Here is a 23889-nt window from a genome sequence, read left to right as displayed (position 1 = left end):
GTCATTTGATCTTGGATGTAGTAAGCGAGGTACGAAGAACGGACCCCTGGTTGACTCGTGGTTCGAAGCATTGTGATAATTCATTTGCTCTACTGCGCCATCAAGTGGATTCAAGTGAAATAGGCTCTGTGATTATAACGATGTGATGTGTCAAGCTCTAAACTGAATAAATAAATTGTTTTCGTGGTTATTTATTCTGAATATTGTCTCAGAGAAAGTCAAAACTATCAGGACAGAGTTTTGGTATGATTGTGTAACTGTTAGGGCTCTGATTTCTAGAATTGATTCAAATCGGGGAAATGCCTCAGACAGTCAGAAATATTATAATTCACATCATGCATCAGTACATTTCCGTAATTTTGAATCTATAAAAATAAAGCTGACACTTTATCAAAGGTGTAAGCATGACAGCAGATGTCTTTGAGTCAAAGTAGCTGAGGATAAAACACAGAAAAACATGAAGGTGATTTTCCTGGCCTGGGATTTTATAAGAATATTCTGCAGTAGATCAAAAACGAAAGAAAACCATTAATCAACATAAACCATCAAGTTACAGTCAAAACGCATCAAAATGATTCAAGCTGCGCTCAAGCTGCGCTCAAGCTGCGCTCAAGCTGCGGTTAACAGAAGGTTTTTAACTCATGCTCACCCTACCTTGATGTTCATCAACATCAGGTTGGAGAACAGGTGAGTGTAGTGATGATCCGCTTGAAGCTGAAGCTCCGGTGCGTGTGTCACAAAAATCAACACACTGCTTCAGAAGCACTGTGTCGAAGCTTGATTCGTTTGGCCAGAGTCACATGATCAGTGACGTCCGAAGCTTCATTTAGAACCTAACTGCTTCGGTGTCTGATTCAATGGTTTATAAGGAAGCGAATCATTCGCGGGATTTGTGGAGTGTTTTGATGGTGACAGATAGCGAACCACTGATCATTCCACTGAGAGATTTGGAGCCAGCGAGGAATAGAGGAGGCTCTGTTGTGTGGGAGTATTTTGAGTTGATTTTTGTCAATTGGGTGGGTTTTCCAGCTTTGTGTTCTGGCCGTTTGCTTTTGTTTTGTGCGTGTTTATTTTATCTGAAAACGGGAAAAAGGTAAAATGTCAAAAATCTGCTTCCATAATATAAATATCATTAAATAACTTTAGAAAAACTTCCACTTGACTCTTTACATGTAATGTTGTAAAAATATATATTTTATTGTTTAATTAATCTGAAAATGTTAGTCTGCCAAATGTGCAGCAATTGAATTTCTTTATTCTCTTTAGCTGATAGTTTGTGGGGCCCAGGTAGACTGTATAACTGCATCTCTACCAGTTTCTCTGCACTCCAGCCTCCTCTGGGCCATGTGAGGGATGTTCCTTAAGGCAGGAGAAATTATCTCCACGAAAAGGAACAGGTTCGGCCATCGCACACTAGAACAAATTCTCTTTTTAAATAAAAATGAAAAAGGGTTACCGTCAATGCATCATGTTTTTCATTTGCAAGTTCATAAGCATTTTCCTTTTCCATTTCACAATCAATTCTACCCAAAGGTCAAAAATATATCTGGGAAAACTTCCTTAATATAATATTATTTATAAATGCGATTAATTGCATACGTGCATGGAGGCAAGACCTCACAGCAGAAGCATACTCCATAATGTGTTTTACATTATTATATGTATATATATGTAACGTGGTATTTTTCAATTATTGTATTTACCAACATCAAGAAGTCACAAGCAAAGGAAGACCACACCATGGTGCATGTTTAAACAAGGAGAGTTTACTGGTCAAAACTATTTATTAAACAAATAAACCACATTTTCTTAACCACCAAAAAATACACGTTCAAAGCAACACAACGGAGGCCCAATATCAGACAGGATTCCACTGTGTAGAGTGGGCAATCATAATGAAGCGGTTGGTTTTATTTTGTGGATTCAAGCTGCTCTTCATATTTTTGGCCACCAGATGTCACCAGAGAGGACCGTGTTGAAAAGCTTCGAGTAATGAACCGTTTTTCAATACAAGCTTCAGAAAGCTTCATTTGGCCATCACTAGGTGAGTGCAAACACATTTATCATCCACCACACCCATGAGACACGCCCCACACCCGTGCACCAATACAGTGAGTCCATTTAAACCAACCCATTTAGTCAAAAAGGAACAACTCATATGGGTCCTACAATCTGATTACGTTTCTGTGAGTATTATTATTTTTGAGTCTACTAAATGACTTTAATAAAATCTCCTGCAGTTAAATTTTTTCCTTTTGAACGCTTTGTGAAACATGAATGAATGTGAGTATTAATGAGTTTTAGTGTAAATGGCTCTTACAGGTGACACCATCCTTTCAAAGTAAGAGTCAATCGGGGCGACTGGCCAGGCCTCTAAAACCGTCCCAGGTAGCAAGTTGGTAAGTCCATTTAAAGCTTTGAATGTCAACCATTAAAAGGAAATTCTTTGATCAGCACCAGATTCCTGTTGATTTTCGGAATAAACTGATAAATCCTTTAATACAACGGCTGATAATTACCGGTATGATTATTTCAGTCAAAGCTGAAACTGCTCAGAGAAACGGGAAAGAAGAAGTGACACCAAGTTACTTTAATTCTGTCAGCACAAAGTTAAAAAGTCACAAACTGTCAGTGTGACGTTACTTTAGTTACAGAGTGCTTTTATTGTGAAAATCGGTCTGCACGTAGGTGAAGGCCTTCCTTTCCAGGAAGCAGCTAAACTGTCAGGAAGTAAGTGGAGCTTGTTGTTGGTGTGTGTGAAGAAACCGTAAGTTTGCTTTGTTTCCTCCTTTAACAGTTTGTTTTTAGGAACTTTACTGTTTGTTCAGCTCATGTTTGATTTCTTCTCACAACAAGCTGTGTGTTTTTATTTCCGGTCCCTCCATTCAAGAGAGAGACCGCTCGATAGTTCAGATAGTGATGGCTTGCTTGAAGCTGACGCTCCTGTGTCCCAATTCAGGGTCAACGCGCTTGAAGTACGCGCACTACGCGTACTACGCGTACTATCAGTACGAGAAGTGCGGAAGTGAGAGGCTCGTGAAATGGGACGGTATCCGGTTGTTCAGTGATGACACGACGAATCCTACTTCCGGGTCTAAAGTAGTCTGCGTTTAATATGGCTTTTGTGTTGTTAACATGTTTAATGTTATGTATTTTCTTCTATTTGATCTCAAAAAGCTCCTAAAACAGTCAGTGATCACTGTTGACCTCCCTCGGCTTTTATTACTGCTAATCATTTATTTAAGCTCAGTTTTTAAAACCTTAGGATGTAACTACAGCCCAGCCCATGCAGCAGTATATGAATGACTAACCTCGTATTGTGGATGGATTATCTCAGTTGTTCTCTGGCTGAAGTTTGGTCCTTTTACAGCATCCTGCCATGCGATTACATTTGTTCCTGACCACCGAGAACACTCACGTTAACTTTTATCGAGTGGAAAAAAGTTAGCTTGTTTATATTATGCTAACATAGCTGTGTCGCTAGCGGTCACGTAGCACATCATTATATAGCAGCTAGCCAAACTTCAGTAACCCTACAAACGTCACTGCTGTTTAGTTTTCTGTCTTCATTTATGCTGGAAGTGATAACAGAGCTGTACGTTTGAATTTGTTTCCAAAACCTCGCAGTCAGGACATGCTATATTGTAGTTAGATAGAAGCTAGCGAGCTAACTCCCTGCTAACTTCTAACTCCGTTAAATGTCATAAATTCCGTTTTCATGGATGCCTGGATGTTAAACTCAATTGTTACACCTGGTAGAGCAGAACGCTGATCATTTTATTAAAGATGAAAGACTTTAGACAGTTTTTCAACTCTCAGTAATGCCATAGTGATCGTTTGATATATGGACCTGCAGCGCAGTTTAGGCCCAGACACGGCTAGTGACGTCAGACTGAACAACCGGATAGGGCTTTGGAGCGTGATGTCACGTGGAAAGGATTTTGGCCCGATCCGCCATTTTGGGGGTCTAGCGCAAGTGAAAAGGGAGCGAAGGCACACACAACAGCCATGGTTCGTATTTGCTGTGTGGTCGGCTGCAATGTTCGATCGCACGACCAGCAAGAAAATAAGCTTGAAAATGGTTTATCTTTTCATTCTTTCCCAACCTGGAAGCAACATGAGGCAGCTCGTGTATCGATGTTAGCAAACCATGATACTAACCGCGAGACACGTTACATACAGCTTTGTGTGAGAGAAATGAAGGAGAAAATGTTTTGTTAGTCATTCATTTTTGTTCTGACATCACTTTGATTAGTTGAGTATCTGAGGCTGAGACCACAGGACTGTAAAACATGATTGTTGGGCTTCATTTCTGTGCTGAACAGTCATTTAAGATTAGTTAGTAAATAACAATTAGTTAGTTAATGTTGTTCATGAGACTATATATATATATATATATATATATATATATATATATGAGAGATTACTAAATGGTTCTCATTTCCAGTAAATCCATGTGTGTCAGTGAATGCATCGTTTGTGCTTCAGGCTCCATCTAGTGGACTGATAGCAGAGCAGCTGATGGCAGCTTCCTCTGCCTCACACTGCTGTCTGACTGCATCCAGCTGACACTGAGATGAAGCAGGAAAGCAGCAGCTGATATTTGGACAGCACAGTGATGGAAAGCAGGATTACAGTTGATGTGCATGTGAATGATTTGTGTTTCCTCTGCAGGTAGAAAGTGTGTGTGAGCTGATATGAATTGAGCAGCATGGATCAGTGTGAGGACAGAGAGGAGGGAGCCCCTCCCTCTAAAAGCACTCTGTGTGGGGAACATGAGAGCCAGACCAAAGCTCAGAGGTGAGATGACCATCTCTAACTGTCCATGACTCTTCTCCATGTCACAGCTCAGCACTCACATCACTGCTCCATCATTATTCACAGGAAGAAACGAGGAACTAAACATAAACATGAACCTGGACCTTATTGAACCCAGATTCTTTTGTCCCCATGATAGAACAGAGAAAACCGACTCATAGTGGTCAAACATTTATAATTGTTTATTTAATTATCTTCCGGAAGAGAGAGCCCTGCACACCCCAAAGGCAGCCGCAGGATCTCTAACATTTGAATCATAAACTGTGTCTCATATAGGTATTATCTCCTGCAAAGAGGTAATGTGTGTGTAAATGTTGTTGTGAATAAATCCTCTATCATGTTTAATGTCAGCTCAGCTGTGTTTCACACACATTTCTATGTTCATATGTGTGTGTTGGAGTGTTTCCACGAACACAGCAGTCAGAGTGTAAAGGGTGGATGTTGTAGGAGGTGTTTCTGTAGTGAAGAGGCTGAGTAGGACACCTGCAGATGCTCCAGCAGGTGTCTCCTTTGTGCTTTGCTTCAAACACAGTGTAGGGAGGAACTTCCACTCAGATGTCTCAGGTGGTGCTGGATAGACGAGGATGAATAGTTTGAGCGTCAGACATTTCCAACTGAAACCAGAAAAAAGATGTTCTGAGTTATTGGGATTTGTGTGAAACTTGTGTGTTTTAGAGCGAGTGGTCAGCTCCAGCCTGTGAGTGGCCTAAGTTTAAGCTCAGCTAATACTTGTGTTTGTCTGCTCTGACAGAGGAGAACTAGCTCATTAGATTCAACGGGAACCTGAGAATATCTCCAAGGAACAGAGTTAACCCATCATCAGATGATTATATTGTAAATGTTGTTATAATGATTTCCTTGGTACCAGATTCCTGATTTAGAAACCTCACGTTAAACATCCTCGGGTATAACTCTTTAACAGCAGTGTTAGGATTAAAGTTACATGTCACACTTATTTCTGCACAATTCTCTTTTAATGATTCTTTGGTTTTTTGGGGTTAGTTCTTATTGTATCAGGTCTTATTGTTGATTCTTTATTATTCAGTTTGTGATGTTATTCCCATCACAGAACAATCCATCCAGGAAAAAAAAAATGTAAAACCTAAATAATCCAGATCAAACAGTTAATCAGCTGTGCAATATACAGTGGAACCCCGACTTAAGAATACCCGTTTCACAAAAAATTCAAGTTACGAAGGCACTGAACCCTCGGGAACGAATTAATTTCGTAAGTCGGGGTTCCACTGTTCTACATTTCTTTAGTAAAATTCTTGCAGAAACTTGTAAATGCCAACTAGTCGTAAATTCTCTAATATTTAATAATTTTTTCCCCTCCTTTTGTCTTTTATTATTACCACTGGTAATTTCTGTTATTCTCTCCTTAATATAACTGCACACTCTCTCTCTGCTCATGTAGAGCTGAGGGGCACGAGCCAAAGAATTTCATTATGGATCTGTACATGACAATAAAACTTGAAACTAAATTAGTAAAATGTAGATGTGATAGAGACTGTGACTGTTCACATGATTTCATGTTTAACAGATCAAAGATGGAGAAGCCCTCACCAGTGCAGCTGCTGGAAATGTTGAAGAATTTGGGAGAAGAGGAGCTGAAGATTTTCCACTTTTACCTGCAGTATGAACCCGGAGCTGACTTCCCTAAAATCTATAAGAGCCAGCTGGAGAACGCAGACAGACTGAAAACAGTAGACGTGATGGTGCAGGTGTATTCAGACCATGTGATGGAGGTGGCGAGGTCGATTTTAGGGAGGCTGAAAGGAGGTCAGTAAGAGAAAAATGAAACATTAAACACTGCTGACACAATCAGAATCAGAAAGGATTTATTACCTAAAGTTGAGCAGGTTTACAAGATTAGGAAATTGCTGCAGTACTTAGTGCAAAACATGCTGTAAGACAAACACTTAAATAAAATTTAAAAGTGCTGAGATTGATATATACAGTGGAAAGCAAAAGTTTGGGCAACCTTGTTAATAGTCATTATTTTCCTGTATAAATCGTTGGTTGTTCCAATAAAAAATGTCAGTTAAATATATCATATAGGAGACACACACAGTGGTATTTGAGAAGTGAAATGAAGTTTATTGGATTTACAAAAAGTGTGCAAGAATTGTTTAAACAAAATCAGGCAGGTGCATAAATTTGGGCACTGTTGTCATTTTATTGATTCCAAAACCTTTAGAAATGATTATTGGAACTGAAATTGGCTCGGTAAGCTCAGTGACCCCTGACCTACATGCACATGTGGATACAATAATGAGAAAGAGTATTTAAGGAGGTCAATTGTAAGTTTCCCTCCTCTTTTAGTTTTCTCTGAAGAGCAGCAACATGGGGGTCTCAAGACAACTCAAATGACCTGAAGACAAAGATTGTTCACCATCATGGTTTAGGGAAGGACACAGAAAGCTGCCTCAGAGATTTAAGCTGTCTGTTTCCACTGTTAGGAACATATTGAGAAAATAGAAGTCCACAGACTCAGTTCAAGTTAAGGCTCGAAGTGTCAGGCCAAGAAAAATCTCGGATAGACAGAAGCGACGAAGGGTGAGAACAGTCAGAGTCGACCCACAGACCAGCACCAAAGACCTACAACATCATGTTGCAGCAGATGGAGTCGCTGTGCATCGTTCAACCATTCGGCGCACTTTACACAAGGAGATGCTGTATGCGAGAGTGATGCAGGGGAAGCCTTTTCTCCGTCCACAGCACAAACAGAGACACTTGAGGTTTGCTAAAGCACATTTGGACAAGCCAGCTTCATTCTGGAATAAGGTGCTGTGGTCTGAGGAAACTAAAATTGAGTTATTTGGGCATAACAAGGGGTGTTATGTCATGGAGGAAAAAGAACACAGCAGTCCAAGAAAAACACCTGCTACCTACAGTTTAATGTGGTGATGGTTCCATCATGCTGTGTGGCCAGTGCAGGGACTGGGAATCTTGTCAAAGTTGAAGGACACATGGATATCAGTATCAGCAGATTCTAGAGACCAATGTCCAGGAATCAGTGACAAAGCTGAAGCTGCGCCAGAGATGCATCTTTCAACAAGACAATGACCCCAAAAACTGCTCAAAATCCACTAAGGCATTCATGCAGAAGAACAAGTACGTTCTGGAACGGCCATCTCAGTCCCCAGACCTGAATATTACTGAAAATCTGTGGTGTGAGTTAAAGAGAGCTGTCCATGCTCGGAAGCTATCAAACCTGAATGAACTAGAGATGTTTTGTAAAGAGGAATGGTCCAAAATATCTTCAACCACAATCCAGAATCTCATTGGAACCTACAGGAAGCGTTTAGAGGCTGTAATTTCTGCAAAAGACGGATCTACTAAATATTGATTTCATTTCTTTTTTTGTGGTGCCCAAATTTATGCACCTGCCTGATTTTGTTTAAGCAATTATTGCACACTTTCTGTAAATCCAATAACCTTCATTTCACTTCTCAAATACAGTGGAACCCCAACTTACGAATATCCCATCTAACGAAAAATTCAAGTTAAGAAGGCACTTAACGGCAATATTTCTGCCCGTGTTATGAGCAAATGCCCGCGTAACGAAATCCTCTGGCTCTGATTGGCTGAGCCCAGAATGCCTTCCGAATCATGTGACAACCCCTTTGCTTTTGTACTTGTGCTTCGCTGTTCCACTTTAACCATGTATTGTTGTTGCAGTTAGCAGTTATCCTATAGACCACCGGTGCGCGCACACACACACACATGCACGCACTAACACATCCTCCAACCACACACACCCATATTTTGCTCAATTGCGGTTTATTTCATACCTCAAACATTTAGTAAACAATTAAGCAAATACAAGTAATCTACAGGTAGTAAGAAAATAAACTACTAACTCTTTTACGCTATGTCCGCACCTACACGGGTATTTTTGAAAACGCAGCTGTTTCGTCCACGTAAACGGTGTTTTGAATCACCAAAAACAAAGATTTTTTAAAACTCATTTTTTGCGTTTATGTGTGGAGGAGGAATACAGAGTTCCTCACACAATGTTAAAGGTACGTGCCTTTTTTCACGTCAGCTGTGCGCCACGTTATTGTTTACATGAGAGGAATTGCAGAATGGCAGATAGTCGGATTAACAGTATTTTGTCTCTATCTTCAGGTTTTACAGGCTTACATATAGACACGCAGTTACTGTCCCTCCATTTACAAAGGCAGAGGCGTCACAGTGTGATTATTTTACATGTAGTTGTTTTTTCATGTGTAATAATATTCAACATTGCTATCAATACATTTTTCAAAAAATGCATCTCTGGGTTTAAAAACATAAACAGCTGTGAGAGACTGTGAGAGACTGTTTGTGATTTGAACCGAGGGAACAAACTGTGGCAGGATCAGCCTGATGTTATTTGTATCCCGCTGTAACTTTACTGTATAAAGAGCTAATATCTCCAAAATGTCAGGAGTAGTTAGTCATTACAAGAAGTGTTTGTGAACTAAAAATCAAGAATGTGGGATTCTGTTTGTCCGTGATTTGGAGAGCCCAGCGCTGCTCCCGATGCAGGGAAAACCAATCCTGCAGGGAGACCTACCTCGGCACTTGTGCAGGTGAAGCCAAAGGGCAGATATGCTTCACCATATTTTCTAGTCTTTGGCTTAGAATGAAGTTGGTTTGGAAACATATTCAGCGATGCTTCATCTCCTGCTTTGCGTTTGTGTGGGAGCCCCATGGTTGTTGTTTATTTCTTTTTTTTTTTTTTCCTTTTCATGCCGCGCACACCCTGCAATGGCTCTGCGCCCCCCACTTTGGGAAGGTCTGCTATAGACTATCGTTCATTCAAAGGCGCGATGAGTACTTAATTAGCTTGACAGACTGGTGTTTGGAGGTACAGCAGTTGGTGTACAGGGAGAAGAGCAGAGGACAAAGAGCACAGCCCTGGGGGGAGCCGGTGATGATGGTCCGGGAGTCCAAGACATTCTTCTTCAGTCAGGAAGTCAGTGAAACACCAGCAGATGGGATCAAGTATAATTATCTGGGAAAGTTTTTCTTGGAGATGGTCTGGAAGAATTGTGTTGAAGGCAGAGCTGAAGTCCACAAACAGGATTCTGGCATAGGTTGCTGGGAATTCCAGATGCTGCAGGTTAAGGCGTAGAGCCATCTTGATAGCATCGTCTACAGACCTGTTGGCACTGTATGCAAAAAGCAGGGGGACCGTGAGGGTCTTGACATAGGAGAGGATCAGGCACTCAAATTATTTTATGACCACGGATGTGAGAACCACAGGTCTGTAGTAATTTATTCAAGTAAACCTTGGCTTCTTGGGGACAGGGACTGTGGTGGAGGACTTGAAGCAGGCATATTTGCATTTGCACAGTCTCTGAGAGTGACAGGGGTCAGGAGCTTTCTGAGCATTCAGGCTCTTAAACTACTTCCTCACATCTGCTTCATGAATATGAAGGTTTGTAGTGGGAGAAGGTGGTGTGAGATCCTCATAGGTGTGGGATGAGAAGGGGGGTGTTGTGGGTGAAGTCTTTGGTTGTAGTGATGGCTCTGTGGTGGGGGAGAGGGGAAGGTGGGGTGATGAGTGTCCAAAGTGTCCCTATTGTTGGGGCTGGTGGGGGTATGAAAGGTGCTTGACGGCTCATCAAAACGACAGTAAAAGTCGTTGAGGGCGTTGTCCAAGAGCAAGTCATCAGTGGAGTGGGGGGTTTTAGGCCACGTCCACTTGTTTTCTCTCTGTTTTGGCCTCACATCCACATTGAGATGTCGTTTTCCCCGAAAGAAAACACAGCTTTTTGAAAATGCTCTCGAAAATGCATTCTTTTAAAACGGAGCTTTCGCATCGCAGTGTGGACAGCGAAAAATTGAGACTTTCTAAAATGATGACGCATGTTAGTCATATGATGCAGTCATGTGACCAATTAAACTAAGATAGCAGAGGGAATTATACAGCATTTGTTTTCTTTGCTGTCAATTTAGACAGCCCTATTAAAGATTAATATCAGTTTGTACATGCTTCAGATAGCTTTTCTTCACATTTTTTTAACTTTCACTCGTTTTTGCAACTTTGTACTTCTGTGTTTCTCGCAGCAACAACTCCACCTCATTGTTAGTCCATTTAAAAAAAAAACTCGGTGCTTTTCCTTGACATGTTGCCCCGACGTTTCAAAGAGCCAGAAAGTAAATAAGTGCCAGACAGAAATGAGGCAGGTTGAATCTTCTTGCATTTCACGCATGTGCAGTACTGGAACGTAAGCGTTTTCGGCCGTGTCAACGAGGACGCGCAATTCTGTGAAAACAACTGAAAATGACTGTGTGGATGTGGAGCGTTTTCATATCAAAACGTAGTTTTCAAATCTATCCGGGCTAGTGTGGACGTAGCCTTAGGCTTGTAGTTAGTGATATTCCTAAATTATTCCTTTTCCACACAGAGGCTGAGTCGTTATCTGAGATCTGATGTGTCTTTTCAAAATGCTGGTGTTTAGCAGTGTCCACTTCTTTACTGAACCTCTGTAGTAGTCCCTGACTCCACATCTGAACGCCTTTCACTTTTCTAGCCACAGCTGTTTGATTTTAGGAGTAAACTAGTGTTTGTCATTATTATAACTCACCGTGGTGCATGATGGCACAATGCTATCCTCGCAGAAGTGGAGGTGACAGTGTCTCTAAACTCATCCAAGCTGTTAGAAGCAGCCCTCATTGTGTCCAAAGTCTGTAGTAAATCCATCGCAGATGTGACAAATACTGGGAAAAAAACAAAAGTGTGTTAGTCCTGTAGTTCTCTGGTGTAAGGATATCCAGAAGCATGTCCAGACACACAAATTATGCAGAAAAACAAGACGGCAGTAGCGCACTGAAGTACCAGGGCATCCATTTGTGACGCCATCTTGGATCTCATATTGTCATTCTTATTTTATAAATGTATTTTAGTCTTACTTTTTATTTTGTCTTTCCTTCTCAAATAATTGAGTACAAATATCATACTTACATTTTTTCGAAGACAAATTTATTACTCAAGCTGAACTTTCCTCCAACAGGAAGTCCTTCAGCCCAGGCAGCTTCATCACTTTCATCAGAAGGTAAGAATTCAGTAGTTGGTCTCAGGAAATACTGATAAGTCCATAACACATAAAGCCTGATGTGACTAAACAGAGCTCTGGTTTCTCTGTAGCCTCAGCTCTGCATTACGACAAAAGTCCGAGCTCTATTGAATGAACATCTGGTTGGTTTAATAGTCTCTTTAGTTCACTAGATTTCTTGATGGATACAGAGCTTCAGATGACACGTGAGGATGGTTCATATTCAATTAAATTTATGTATACAGCACCAAATCACAACATCAGTCACCTCAACTCGCTTTATATTGTGAGGTAGACCCTACAATAATACATACAGGGAAAAAGCCAACAATCATATGACCCCCTATGAGCAAGCACTTTGGCAACAGCGGGAAGAAAAAAACGTATGAATAGAACTCTCCATTTACATGAACAAACTATTAGATAGATAAGATACAAACTGCACTAAGGTCTAGCAGGACAAGCACAGAGATGAGTCCACTGTCAGAGGCCATAAGAAGATCATTTGTAACCTTCACTAAAGCTGTTTCTGTGCTGTGCTGAGCTCTGAAACCTGACTGAAACTCTTCAAATAAACCATTCCTCTGCAGATGATCTGTTAGCTGTTTGACAACTACTCTTTCAAGGATATTTGAAATGACAGGAAGGTTGGAGATTGACCTATAATTAGCTAAGACAGCTGGGTCTATGGATGGCTTTTTGAGTAAAGGTTTAATTACAGCCAGCTAGAAGGCCTGTGGTACATAGCCCATTATTAGAGATAGGTAAATCATATTTAATATTGAAGAATGTTAATGTTAGAGCTAATGTTAAAGCTGAATCTTCGAGCTAATACTCATTAAAAAAAATACCTGAAATTAGCACTCTACAAAACTCATACTGACTGAGTCAGTTAACAACAGATTAAAATGCAGCAGTTTGGATATATTCAGATTGCAGCTTCTGGTCTTGATAAATTTTCATTAGCTGAGAGCAACGTGGCAGTGACTTACCTTCGGTCAAGCTGAAAGGAGCTGTGACCGGGGCACACATGCTTGCACCTACATCACCACACAGCGCACACGAACACACACAGACTCAGATCACATAGGCAGGAGATTAAAACACAAAATAAAATATTTAATAAACAAAGCATGTTTTGGTGAAATTCAAAAGAACAACATATATTTAACCAAACATCTAATGAATTGAAACAAATTTAAGATGCAAATAAATAAATATATAAATTATAGACCATAGTAGACTAATCATCTCAAATACTGTTTTTAATTCAGAGACTCTTCAGTGCTGTCAACTTAAACTCAAGTGTAACCTGAAGGATGAGTTTGAGTGTGTGTTTGAGGGGATCGCAAAAGCAGGGAACCCAACCCTTCTGAATCAGATCTACACGGAGCTCTACATCACAGAGGGAGGGACTGCAGAGGTCAGTGATGAACATGAGGTCAGACACATTGAAACAGCATCCAGGAAACCAGGCAGACTAGGAACTACAATCAGACGAGAAGACATCTTTAAAGCCTCACCTGGAAGAAATAAATCAATCAGAACAGTGCTGACAAAGGGAGTGGCTGGCATTGGGAAAACATTCTTAACACAGAAATACACCCTGGACTGGGCTGAAGACAAAGCCAACCAGGACATCCAGTTCATATTTCTATTCACTTTCAGAGAGCTGAATGTGCTGAAAGAGGAAAAGTTCAGCTTGGTGGGACTTGTTCATCGCTTCTTTACTGAAACCAAAGAAGCAGGAATCTGCAGCTTTGAAGACTTCCTGGTTGTGTTCATCTTTGATGGTCTGGATGAGTGTCGACTTCCTCTGGACTTCCAAAAAACTACAATCCTAACTGACCCTAGAGAGTCCACCTCAGTGGATGTGCTGCTGATAAACCTCATCAGGGGGAAACTGCTTCCCTCTGCTCGCCTCTGGATAACCACACGACCTGCAGCAGCCAATCAGATCCCTCCACAGTGTGTTGGCAGAGTGACAGAGATCAGAGGGTTCATTGACCCACAGAAGGAGGAGTACTTCAGGAAGAGATTCATAGATGAGGAGCAGGCCAGCAGGATCATCTCCCACATCAAGACATCACGAAGCCTCCACATCATGTGTCACATCCCAGTCTTCTGCTGGATCACTGCTACAGTTCTGGAGGATGTGCTGAAAACCAGAGAGGGAGGACAGCTGCCCAAGACCCTGACTGAGATGTACATCCACTTCCTGGTGGTTCAGGCCAAAGTGAAGAAGGCCAAATATGATGGAGGAGCTGAGACAGATCCACACTGGAGTCCAGAGAGCAGGAAGATGATGGAGTCTCTGGGGAAATTGGCTTTTGATCAGCTGCAGAAAGGAAACCTGATCTTCTATGAATCAGACCTGACAGAGTGTGGCATCGATATCAGAGCAGCCTCAGTGTACTCAGGAGTGTTCACACAGATCTTTAAAGAGGAGAGAGGACTGTACCAGGACAAGGTGTTCTGCTTCATCCATCTGAGTGTTCAGGAGTTTCTGGCTGCTCTTCATGTCCATCTGACCTTCATCAACTCTGGACTCAATCTGCTGAATCTAGAAACAACTCACTTATTTAAAACCCTCAGAACAAAATACAAACTACATTTCTTCTACCAGAGTGCTGTGAACAAAGCCTTACAGAGTCCAAATGGACACCTGGACCTGTTCCTCCGCTTCCTCCTGGGCCTTTCATTGCAGACCAATCAGACTCTCCTACGAGGTCTGCTGACACAGACAGAAAGCAGCTCACAGACCAATCAGGAAACAGTCCAGTATATCAAGGAAAAGCTCCATGAGAATCTGTCTGCAGAGAAAAGCATCAATCTGCTCCACTGTCTGAACGAACTGAATGATCATTCTCTAGTGGAGGAGATCCAGCAGGGCAGGAGCTCAGGAAGTCTCTCCACAGGTAAATTGTCTCCTGCTCAGTGCTCAGCTCTGACCTTCATCTTACTGTCATCAGGAGATCTGGATGTGTTTGACTTCAAGAAATATTCTGCTTCAGAGGAGGCTCTTCTGAGAATGCTGCCAGTGGTCAAAGCCTCTAAAAAAGCTCTGTAAGTAAACATGAACTCATCACTTAAAATCCTATAATCAGTAAAAATCTTAAAATCATGGGAAATAAATCAGAAATGCCGAAAACATAAAAAATAGTAACAATTATTATTAGCTCAGTTGGTAGTGGTTTCCCTATGATCTTCTTTTCTCTTTTTTTCCTTTCTCTCTCAGCCTGAGCAGCTGTAACCTGTCAGAAAAAGGCATTGAAATTCTGTTGCCAGTGGTCAGCTCCCAGTCCTGTCGTTTGAGAGAGCTGGACCTGAGTACCAACAGTCTGAAGGCTTCAGCAGTAAAGCTTCTGTGTGCTGCACTGGAGAGTCCACACACCAAACTGAATATTCTGAGGTCAGATCAACTTGTTTAGTTTAATTCAACAGTTTAGTTCAACTGTTTAGTTCTGTTGCTTATATGTTTGATGTCTTTTTTGTTTATATAAACCGAAAAAAATAATCAACAATTTAACCAGTAAAGGTAAACTTTATCCAGTTATCCTTGTTTCATAGCATTTTTAATCATTTTTAAGTTAAAGTTTTACTAACCTGCTCAGCACAAGACAATACGCTATTGCACCTTGATTACTGTTTAATAATAATCTTTATTCATGTTTTTATCTTCAGACTTAACATCTGTGAACTCTCAGAGGAAAACTGTGAAGCTCTGTCCTCAGTTCTCAGCTCACAGTCATTGAGACTGACAGAGCTGGACCTAAGTATCAAAAACCTGCGGAAATCAGGAGTGAAGCTTCTGTCTGCTGGACTACAAAGTTTAAACTGTAAACTGAATACTCTGAGGTCAGATCAAATTACATTTTGTTTTTAGATTTATTAATTAAATATTTAAGCTAAGTTCATCCATATGATGTTGTATCTTAGTATGTTAATGTTTCCTATGAAAATTGAAAGACAAGATTTAATGTTGTGAAAAGTATTAACAAGCTTTACAGGAGTATTTGTTTTATAGACTGTCTTTTATTTTTCAGACTGAGTGGATGTAACTTCTCAGAGAGAATCTGTGAAGATCTGTCCTCAGTTCTCAGCTCCCAGTTATCTAGTCTGAGAGAGCTTGATCTGAGTAACTGTGACCTGCAGGATTCAGGAGTAAAGCTTCTGTCTGCTAGACTAAAGAGTTCACAGTGTGCAGTGGAAACTCTCAGGTGAGGATTCCAACTTTTCCACAGATGATCATTTTTCCTTGATTTCCTGCAAGATTCTTTGTAATACAGGTGCCAGAATTGTCCAGAATTATTTGTAGAATTCTGCAGGAAAGTCATCTGGAACTCGAGGCTTATTATTAGGCATACTTATCAGGGCTTCCTGGAGTTCCCCTGGTGTCACAGGCAAATCCAGTGCTATTGCTTCACTGTCTAGTAATTTTGGAAGAATTACATTGTCAAGAAACTGATGAATTTCATTTTTAGTGGTAAACATAAAGTTTCGTAGAAATCCCTAAAATATTGTTTGTTTGATTATCTAAGAATAACAAAATTGTTATTGTGTTCGAAATTCTGCAAGGGAAGTCTTTGCTTAGGAATTTATTCATTTTTAAATTAATAATTTAATTTAATTCTAATTTTGTTTCGCGTGTTTTGTTCAGTATTTCCTGATCTTGGTCTGACATGTAGGGTTTTCTTTCTTTTTTTTAAGGATTTGATGTTTTTTTTTCTAGTTCCTGTATATTTTTGTTTTCTTTTTTCTTTTTATGTGATGAGAAAGAAATTATTTTACCTCTCATCACAGCTTTCCCTGCTTCCCATAGAACAGATGCTGATGTTCCAGGAGTGTCACTATAGTCTAAATATAAAGACCACTCTTTTTTAAAATATTTAATAAAGTCTTTATGTTTGAGTACTGATGTATTAAACCTCCAGCTTTTACTTCTTCTTAGTGTTCTTCTTATGTATTAGTGTTAAAGATACAGGAGCATGATGGCTGACAGCGATAGGGTGAAGTTTAGTGTCTGAATTTTTACTTAACAGTGAGCTGCTGACTAGAAAATAATCCAGACGAGAGTAGGAGTGATAACCATGTGAGAAGAAAGTATATTCCTTACTGTTGGGGTGATGGGAGCGCCATACATCGCAAAGACCAAAGACGCTTATATACTGTTTGATTATATTTGTGGACTGCCAATTGCGCTGAGTTCCTGCTGTGTTTAGCCTGTCCATTTCTTCATTCAGTCCAAGGTTGAGTTCGCTTCCTAGAAAAAGCAGTCTAGGTGTTCAGAGAATGCACTAAAAAATCTGTGAAAGAATGAGCGATCATCAACATTTGGGCCATATAGACTTAAAATACATAACTTTTTGTTAAGTATAGATGGTTAATATTTAAGAATCTGTACTCTGGATCTATAACTGTATCGCATACTATAAAATCAACAATTTTACTCTACTCCCCTTTGTCTAGATTTAAAACAGGCAAACACATTATGAAACTCAGGTGTTTTAAGTTCTTTTAAACTTGTGACACATCTGTGAGTCTCTTGTAATAAAACAACATCTGCCTTTAGTTTTTTGAGCTGCTTAAATATCTTTAACCTCTTTTCTCTGGTGCCATCTTCATTTACATTTACCAATTTATAAAACTTAGTGTGCCCATATTTGTGTGTATATGGCTAATGATGTACGCTGGATATTTTGTTTTACGGGTGAAGAGAATCTAGACACTTGTTTAAAGAGGAAAAAAGATATGTGGTGTAACGCTTCATAATTCTGACTATGTGTGTGCATATTAACTAATATTAGCAGGCGTGTATGAGCTTGAGTGTGTGTGACCTATATGTCTATGTGCACTGTGAGGGTGTTGTAAATGTGCTGACATTGAGCGCATATGGGTGTGTTCCACTATTCACACACTGTTAGAGGCAGCTACAGTTGTAGCCACAGCTGCCCTGGGGCAGACTGACAGACGTGAGGGTGCTGTATCACCCCTCTGGCGATACGGCAGCCGAGTAAGCTTCTCGGATGAGAGGTGAAGCTTCTTTCTGACAGAACTGAAGAAGCTTCTCGGATGAGAGGTGAAACGTATTCAAGCAACTTAAAGAGGTCCAGACACTTTTCTTTCCATGCTCTACGACTACGATGACCTGGATGACTGAGAACCTTCACAGACATAAGATACCATTTACTTTTCTTTTCCACCTGACGTGACCTACAGCGTGACACATGTACCTTTTGCCTCACTTCCATCACTTCCCTCTCTGTATGTGTTTTCTTTCTTTCTAAAACAGTAAGCATTTGTCACATTCTCAGATGCTAATAGCTGGGTTTCATTTGACGTAGACGTGACGTCGACGTAAAGCGCGAAATTTGACTGGAGGGCGGAAGTGAAAAAGATCAGCGCAAAATCACAGACAGACAGTACGCAAAATGCCTTTGTCCTGTTGTGTTTACGGATGCTCCAGTAGGTCGACCCGAGAAACTGATAAACGGTATTTTAGGGTACCAAAAATAGCCCAACGAAGAGGAGAAAAATGGAAAATTCTAACCGAAAAACGTAGGAAAAAATGGATTTTAAATTTACGTTTACAGTCGGGAGGAGCAGAGTCTGCCAATGCCCGTGTCTGCAGCGACCACTTCGTCAGAGGTAATGTTATGTTTGCAAACGAACTTATTAGCATTATGTTGTCGTTAAATTCTCGTTTACTTAGTGCTTTTAAGTTAGTAGTCTAATATTGACTTGATTGGGACTATAGGCTGCCCAAGTGCTTTGGATGACGAAGAGTCGGAGGACTGGGCTCCGACGGTCAATCTCGGCTACGAACGAAAACCCAGATCGGAATCAGTTCTCAAACGAGATAAAAGAATGAAGCTTAAGGCAGAACAGCATCGATGTGCAGAGGCGATTTTGGATATGCAACAGACGGCTGAGAGCCCGGATTTGAGCCTAGTGACAGTGGAGAACCCCGAACTGCAGCTTCCAGCTGAGAATCCACAACCAGAAGACTTCAGTGTGAATGAGACATTCACTTATCCAGGTAAGATATTGTGCTGAGATGTAAAACAAACAAGAATCATGTCAAAGAGAAAAAGATGCCATTATCTGTAATGATTATGGTCCAAGTTACATATTACATGTTTGTGATTTTTTAATCACAGAGTAAATCCATACCATTTTATTCAGAAAAAAAGAAAAAGTGGCACTTATTACCGTCAGGCACACACCACAGGTTTTTGTACACTGCTGTGGTTCTTATATTGCCAGATTCCAGACAGTCTCCTTTCACAGATAAGTAAAGATATCCGTAATGTAAGGTTTCTGTGGTGAGAAACATATAAATATATTTTTTGTTTAGACGCAACATGTTTTTTTGTTGATTAAAAAAAATAATTACATTAAATTAACATAGTGAATTAAACACATTACACCAGATTCTAATAGCCCACTAAAAAACTCCTACAGTGAAAATGAGTAAAAATTGAGGTTGCCTCTATTATGCTGATTATGCTCCCCCACTGTTATATTGCAGGCTGTGCGGATGCTGGATGCCAGACAGAGCTGACGATGGATGACATCGAGAAGATGGAGGATGTTTTGAGACAGAACACAGCAGAGCTGGTTGATCTTCGGAGCAAGGCTCTGGACACACAGTTCAGCCAGGAGGCTTTTGAAAAAAATGAAGACAAGACAAAGTTCTACACAGGGCTCCCCAACTTCTTAGTTTTAATTCAGATTTTTGAACTGTGCGAGCCCTATATCACCTCGGGACCTATGTCTTTGTTGTCCAAATTTGAACAATTCATACTAGTTTTGCTGAGGCTGAGACTAAATCTGCCCCTGAAAGATTTAGCTTTCAGGTTCAATATTTCTCTGTCCACTGCTTCTAGAGTTTGGCATAAAGTAATTGACATACTTCATAAAAGGTTAGAGTTCCTAATTGAGTGGCCAGAGCGACATGTTCTTCAAGCTACGATGCCACTGAGTTTCAGACAGGCATTTGGATGTAAAGTGGCTGTGATTGTTGATTGCTTTGAAGTCTTTATTGAGAGACCATCTAATCTTCTTGCACAAGCTCAAACTTGGTCCAACTACAAGCACCATCACACTGTAAAATTTTTGATTGGTGTTGCCCCCCAAGGCTACGTCACTTACATATCTTCTGCCTGGGGAGGGAGAATTAGCGATAAGCAGATCACAATAGAGAGTGGCCTCCTAAAGAACTTGTTACCTGGAGATATTGTCCTTGCAGATCGTGGGTTCAATATTGGCGATAATGTGGGGTTTTACTGTGCTTCACTACAGACACCGGCATTCACTAAAGGGAGAAAACAGCTGTCAGCCTATGAAGTGGCAGAGACAAGGAAAATAGCCAATTTGCGTATCCATGTTGAGCGAGTCATAGGTTTAGTCAGGAGGAAATATCAAATTCTGCAGAGCAGGGCTATGCCAATAGAGAACATGTCCACAAAGCCAGGTGAGACACATGCATTGATCGACAAGATTGGGGTAATTTGTTGTGCCTTATCAAATCTCTCCGAGTCTGTTGTCCCACTGGAGTAAGGGGGGTGGGTGGTAATCAATCAGTTAAAAAAAATTAAATGTCTTGTCACTGTCACGGCTCACAGACGGGGGTGGAGAGGAAGAGTAGTGTCCAGTATCTGCTGCTTGGCTCTGGTGATAAGTAGAACAGGGTAGAGTAATAGTAGTACCTAAGTCCTGACTCCTGATTAGTCTGTAAATGTTTTCAAATGAAATATTTTTCTCCAACTGTCATATTGTGCTGGCAGTTTGTACAGTATTATACTGTGAGATGGATTGCAATCTATTTTGTTTATTTGTTTAAAAGTCTAATCTTGTAAATAAACCACCAATGTATTATTATGCTGCCTCAATAGCATTTAATCATTGTGTAGTGTTACACAACACTTAAATGACACAATTAAATGTACAATAAAATTAAATGACAATCTGTGCTCTAATGCTACGTCAGAGCAAATACAATAGCCAGAACTCATAATGACTACCATCAGGTCATAACAATATTCAAAATGTCATTATGTTGTCGTCCTTTTATCACATTACACATGTATGTTTGTAACTTGCTGTCCCAGTATTTCTGGGAGTATACTGTTTCTAAAAAAACACTCAACTTTAGGAATCGCATCATCCCAAAACTCAAGGTCAGGCAAAATCCTTTCAACAAATATGTCATTGCGGTTCCACACAACAAAGTCACAGTACTCTGCATTTGCAATGTGAAGCTGTGCCTGAATTTGGTAATAGTAGTCATGAGTTGGGTCCAGTGTGACATTATCCCCGTCACTGATGAGGCAGAAGCCCTTCTCCCCAGCACGCATGCGCAGGTTGACCGCATCTCTCTGAGAGTGTGGGCACTAAAATCACAGTGATGAGAACAACAATCAAGATTTATCTGATGAAACAGTGAAGAAGCAAAGATGATGGGTGTGGTCTGTGTTATCATAATCTCTCATTGCCCAAAACAAATGTCTATTTGAGACAGACAATAAAGCCTCATCTTATCTTAATTGAACAATAGATTAGAAATTAGAAAAGGTATTTCCTGCATTTTTACTCAGTTCACTGATTCTTATGGAAAGATGTCACACCTATGGCCTTGACTACAACAGAGTCAATACCTTAATCTCGCAGATGCCAGTTCCATGACAGTCACAAGTGACTATCCCATCAGGGGTGGACCCCATGTATGGCCACTTGGGGTTCAGCCAGAGACCGCTGTCCATACATGAGAAGCCTGCATGCTCCTGGCTCATAAGCTTCTCATATGCTCCTCTGGCTTGTGCTTCATGTTTGCATCCATAACTATAAACAGTACACATGCCAAACATGAAAAGGAAATTATTACTTAGTATTGGATGTGTAAAACAGTAAAGTGATGTATTATACAATATGCCATTACCCTAAACTATACTTAGTTCTTACCCTGTATAACCCTAGCCGTATAAGCCTATAACTAACCTCCATCTTCATAACACTTTTTTAGTTACAGTTATGGACAGTTTCATACCCCAAATCTTAACTCTGCCTTACCCTACATCAAACCCTAAATACCTTGTAGCAGCTGTGGTGAACCTATATGCCTCTGGATAGCATATGGCCTTGATCAAGCTCTTTGATGGTTGCTGGGGGTTGGTCTTAAGAACTTGTTTCAGCTTAGAGGCAGTTACGCGTCCAGCTCTTTGCCTAAACCAAATACTGCTTGCACTCTGACTTCGAGTCGCCCTCTCTACAGCCTGGACTTGGGACAGGGTGAGCTCTTCAAGCTGGAAGTCCAGGCATAGCTCTTCAAGGTCTTTGGGGGGGAGCTGCAGTGTCTCTGGTGTTCTGTACTCAGGCACAGTTTTAGGAAGCATGCTAGACTGGGGGACATTCTTTGTGGTAAGGTTCCCTAGACATCAGTGCTGCACTCCTTGGACAGTTTTTGCTTAAACTCTCAAAAAACCTACAGTATGTCTCTGAATCTCTCTGCACTCTTGGGCATGGAAGTGATTTCCCAACCTTTTGTGTACTTGTGCAGCCATCAATGGAACACTCAAGCTTTCGTTTTTTTGACTTTGCTGAAGAGAAGTCAATCAGAGTTACTGGGCAAGCAGGAATCTGGAAAAATTAAGCCAAAGAAGATCATTAAAATTTAAAAAGCTCTTTTCCAAAACGCTATATATGCCCGGCTTGATTAGATCTACCAGGAGCTTGAAGCCCCCGCCGGTATAGCCTACAGGGTCATTGAGGCACTCAAGCTTCCCCACCACGACAAGGTAGCAGTATAGGGGAAGATATTTTATCCTACTGTCACATGAAGTCCCAATATAACATTCTTTATCCTACATTTTGCTTTTTGGCTTACCTTTTTAACATGAGATGGCATCAGCCACTTGCACTGCTCTGATGTGCATGTCGCTCTCATTTTCACCCCAGCTTCAACTGCAAAAAGAACAGCTCCAACGTGCGAGCATGATTCTGATAGTCTGGAAATAGAGCACATAATCTTTTTAACATGAAATGCAATATTTACAGTACATTTTGATGATGCATAGCTTACTAATACTAATGTGCAATGGCACTTTATTTGAAGTAACATGTTTATTCATTAACTCTTTCTCAACAGCCTATAGAGAAATCATTATCTAGGTGATGACATGACTGAATAGTTCTACCCTCTATCTGAAAAATGCATCTGAGTGTCATGAGGGATCTAAGGCAATCACACAAATTCTTAGCTGATGAATTCTTAGCTAAAAGAAAACACTCTCTCCCCACTACTACTGAAGTACACCTGCAAAATGCTAGCAGTGCCCTATGCGTATATGTGTGTGTGCTCATTGCAATAACATCCTACTTAATTAGGCTACTAACCCTGCCATACAATTGCAATGGGCTGCAATCACTTCTCCATCCTCCTTTGCAATTACCCAAGTCTTCAGAGGTGTCTCGTTAGACCTCTGAGAATGGTTTACCTTGAAACAAACAACTGTCACTCTAACGAAGTCCTAAGGATTTGGCATGTTTGTTGACGTTAAAGCCGCTAACGCTAACTGTTAGCGTGTTTAAGATAAAGCAATATAAGAACAAACACTCACCCTTGCAAACACCAAACTGTATCCATCACGGAGACGTTTTGTTCCAAGGTTGTGGACCCACCCGCTGACAAAAAAATTGTACGCCTCCAGACTCTTGAAAGCTTTCATTTGCTCCCTAGTGTAGTAAGAAGTCTGGAGGACCAAGTAGTTGGTGATATCCACAGCGTCGATAGTAGGCAAATCCTTTACTTCTGTGGTGTATTCGGACATTTTCAAAGAATACGGATCACGTCCGATATATTTTTTAACTATCTGTTTATATCTCTCCCGAGAAACGGGGTCTAAAGTTGCACAATAGCTGCTCTCCTGACTCTCCACAGTGTCCTCCATGTTTACTTCCGCCCTCCACTCAAAAATCGCGCTGCCTCCGCACGTCATCAGAACCACGTGACTGCAACCCA

At 40.7% G+C, this 23889-nt stretch overlaps 3 protein-coding genes across 8 annotated transcripts in view; 2 read left to right on the top strand and 1 right to left on the bottom strand.

Moving 5' to 3' along the window:
- The first annotated feature begins 2690 nt into the window (after positions 1–2690).
- The window catches only part of LOC113019589 (protein NLRC3-like), a 31483-nt gene continuing 10284 nt past the window's right edge, over positions 2691–23889 (top strand). The window contains exons 1-8 of the mRNA XM_080299399.1: positions 2691–2767; positions 4675–4800; positions 6362–6600; positions 11829–11870; positions 13145–14936; positions 15109–15282; positions 15555–15728; positions 15917–16090. Coding sequence (XP_080155525.1) covers positions 4712–4800; positions 6362–6600; positions 11829–11870; positions 13145–14936; positions 15109–15282; positions 15555–15728; positions 15917–16090 — 2684 coding nt within the window. The 5' untranslated portion in view covers positions 2691–2767; positions 4675–4711. The remainder of the gene's footprint in view (positions 2768–4674; positions 4801–6361; positions 6601–11828; positions 11871–13144; positions 14937–15108; positions 15283–15554; positions 15729–15916; positions 16091–23889) is intronic.
- LOC145425931 (uncharacterized) lies at positions 18249–20753 on the top strand. Its single transcript, XM_080299425.1, has 3 exons — positions 18249–18518; positions 18628–18909; positions 19402–20753. Exons 1-3 carry the CDS (start codon positions 18302–18304, stop codon positions 20430–20432), a joined length of 1530 nt encoding a protein of 509 aa, XP_080155551.1. The 5' UTR covers positions 18249–18301; the 3' UTR covers positions 20433–20753.
- Positions 20748–23889, bottom strand: LOC113028482 (uncharacterized). 6 transcript variants are annotated; one of them, XR_013906700.1, is made up of 6 exons: positions 23489–23881; positions 23265–23365; positions 22756–22876; positions 22410–22508; positions 21530–21713; positions 20748–21265 (listed from the first exon to the last, which is right to left on the bottom strand). XR_013906700.1 is itself a non-coding variant. In XM_080299439.1 (4 exons), the coding sequence occupies exons 1-4, from the start codon at positions 23864–23866 to the stop codon at positions 20951–20953; spliced, it is 978 nt and encodes a 325-aa protein (XP_080155565.1). In that variant the 5' UTR covers positions 23867–23889; the 3' UTR covers positions 20748–20950. The 6 variants fall into 6 exon arrangements, 1 of the variants encoding a protein (XP_080155565.1); XR_013906699.1 differs by having other exon boundaries at positions 23265–23876; XR_013906698.1 differs by lacking the exon at positions 23265–23365 and having other exon boundaries at positions 23489–23874.

This window comes from Astatotilapia calliptera, chromosome 3 (genome assembly GCF_964374335.1).
Source record: "Astatotilapia calliptera chromosome 3, fAstCal68.1, whole genome shotgun sequence".
Lineage (NCBI taxonomy): Eukaryota > Metazoa > Chordata > Actinopteri > Cichliformes > Cichlidae > Astatotilapia > Astatotilapia calliptera.
This window is presented reverse-complemented; position numbering and strand designations above follow the sequence as displayed.

Bases quoted from the DNA above. Each gene is read 5' to 3' on its own strand.
- LOC113028482 (XM_080299439.1), bottom strand. From the start codon at position 23,866: ATGACGTGCGGAGGCAGCGCGATTTTTGAGTGGAGGGCGGAAGTAAAC. The intron at 23,366-23,488 runs GTGAGTGTTTGT...GTTTGTTTCAAG, and splicing joins ACAGTTTGGTGTTTGCAAGG to GTAAACCATTCTCAGAGGTC. The intron at 21,266-21,529 runs GTATTGACTCTG...CTGTGATTTTAG, and splicing joins CTGGCATCTGCGAGATTAAG to TGCCCACACTCTCAGAGAGA.
- LOC145425931 (XM_080299425.1), top strand. From the start codon at position 18,302: ATGCCTTTGTCCTGTTGTGTTTACGGATGCTCCAGTAGGTCGACCCGA. The intron at 18,519-18,627 runs GTAATGTTATGT...TTGGGACTATAG, and splicing joins CAGCGACCACTTCGTCAGAG to GCTGCCCAAGTGCTTTGGAT. The intron at 18,910-19,401 runs GTAAGATATTGT...GTTATATTGCAG, and splicing joins TGAGACATTCACTTATCCAG to GCTGTGCGGATGCTGGATGC.